This window comes from Branchiostoma floridae, chromosome 8 (assembly GCF_000003815.2).
Source record: "Branchiostoma floridae strain S238N-H82 chromosome 8, Bfl_VNyyK, whole genome shotgun sequence".
Classification (NCBI taxonomy): Eukaryota; Metazoa; Chordata; class Leptocardii; order Amphioxiformes; family Branchiostomatidae; genus Branchiostoma; species Branchiostoma floridae.
The window spans coordinates 23,962,419-23,964,374 of NC_049986.1; the positions used below are offsets into that span (position 1 = coordinate 23,962,419).

General features: G+C 44.9%; 2 protein-coding genes across 2 annotated transcripts in view; both read right to left on the bottom strand.

The window, feature by feature from the left end:
- The window catches only part of LOC118422005 (receptor-type tyrosine-protein phosphatase F-like), a 13,747-nt gene extending 12,102 nt beyond the window's left edge, over nucleotides 1–1,645 (bottom strand). The window contains exon 1 of the mRNA XM_035829507.1: nucleotides 1,473–1,645. The gene's annotated coding sequence lies outside the window, so the exon portion shown is untranslated. The remainder of the gene's footprint in view (nucleotides 1–1,472) is intronic.
- Nucleotides 1,646–1,701: 56 nt separating this feature from the next.
- Nucleotides 1,702–1,956, bottom strand: part of LOC118422006 (roundabout homolog 2-like) — a 15,940-nt gene continuing 15,685 nt past the window's right edge. Inside the window, exon 16 of the mRNA XM_035829508.1 lies at nucleotides 1,702–1,838. Coding sequence (XP_035685401.1) covers nucleotides 1,702–1,838 — 137 coding nt within the window. The remainder of the gene's footprint in view (nucleotides 1,839–1,956) is intronic.

The following is a 1,956-nucleotide window of genomic DNA, read 5'->3' on the forward strand; positions in this document are numbered from 1 at the left end:
GATAGGACAGGAAAGTGGCAGTAGGAGCCTTGGATCCGTTTCAAAACACGGATTATCGGCGTGGCTTTGCCGCAAATGGATTCGAACGGAACTACAGGACGGAACGGACATAACCATAGGACACTCAAGGCTTGCCAGAAACGGAGTATGTTGGAGAGTGTTCAAAGGGGCACAACTCAGGGTGAATTCAAGACTGTGTCATCTTGACCAGCATAAGTTGGCGGAGATATGGAGAGCACGGCCTGTTCATCACAAAACAGTACCCGTCTTCGGGAATCTCAGCGGATTTTTCCTAATGTGATGGCCAGATGGAACTATGCTGCTTGAAATGATGTCTTTCCAGGCGTATCGCCCGACACTGGACTCCAAATTGTGGACTTAAATGTAGCGGAGATTCGTGCATGGATATTGTACACCGATTGTTCCCTCGGTCGACCAATCCAAGTCCACAATTGGACTCACAAGATAGTTTAGACGGCAAAGCCATAGATACCGGTGTAGGTATGATTCACACCAAATAAGACACGCATACCCGATGCAAAAGTTCCAATTTAAGCCACGCAAAACACATAAAGCCTACCTAAAGATGCGGAAAGGTTTAAACTTACGCCGCCTTTACTAAAAATAAATGACAACTATAGTCCAAGGAAAGATCACGGAAAGCGTTCGGATAAGTACGTTTCTGCACTTCTTCGCGTGCCTTTCAGGGTGTGTAAACGACACATAAACGTGGGGAAATCGTGACGGAAATCGACTGTAAATGTGGTCAAAAGATCACGGAAAGGTCTTAAGAAACGCGTGCTTTCCGCCCGTATAGGTTACGAAAAACTGTCATTAACGACGCCTTTAAGCGTCTAATAGTTGCGGAAAGGCACGTGAAGGAGTGCCGAAACGTACATATAAGCGCATTAAAGGGAATCTTTACGTTCACGGATAGATGTCGTTAAGTTGCGGAAAGGGTGTAGAAAGGTCTTAATAAACGCATACTTTCCTCCCGTATAGGTTACGAAAAACTGTCATTAACGACGCCTTTAAGCGTCTAATAGTTGCGGAAAGGCACGTGAGGAGTGCATATAAGTACATATAAGTGCCAACGTAAAGGTAACATTAAAGGGGATCTTTACGTTCGCGGATAGATGTCGTTAAGTTGCGGAAAGGGTGCAGAAACGTCGCGTTTACGTTGAGTTTAAGCTTGCTTAAATACCAGATTTCGTGCTGTGTAAGAATACAAAATGTCAAAAAAATCAAAAAGGAACAAAATAAACACAGACATGTGAACTCATTCCCATGTGCATTAAATCTGAAAATTAATTGTCATTCTATGCTTAGCAGAAACAACCAACTACACATTGGGTTGTCTTAAATTCTGCTAATTTTTACTGATGATGCTACAAAATGAACATAGTAGCTGCTGCAGCACTGCTTTTTGATCTTCTCAAAATTTTTTTAAAGTTTGCTCATCTTTTCCTTACCTTCATCTGCATAGTCCACATAACGTATGAGCAATGCCCCCTGGGAGGGGAAGGACACCCTGTCCGAGGTAACGAGAAGCTGACCATCGCGGAACCAGGTAACGGTGGGAGGGGGGCTGCCGATAGTGGTGCAGTCCAACCGGAGGTCTTCTCTTAGCTTCACCAGTCTGGGACCTGACAGGGATGTGATCTCTGGGGACACTGTAATAAACATGATATTTTCAGTATATTAGATATAAACATGAGGTAGTGTTAGGAACCAGGTAACGGTGAGAGGGGGGCTGCCGATAGTGGTGCAGTCCAACCGGAGGTCTTTCCTTAGCTTCACCAGTCTGGGGCCAGTCAGGGACGTGATCTCGGGGGACACTGAAATAAACATGATATTATATCTATATTAGATATAAACATGAGGGTAGTGTTAGGAACCAGGTAACGGTGGGAGGGGGGCTGCCGATAGTGGTGCAGTCCAACCGGAGGTCTTCTC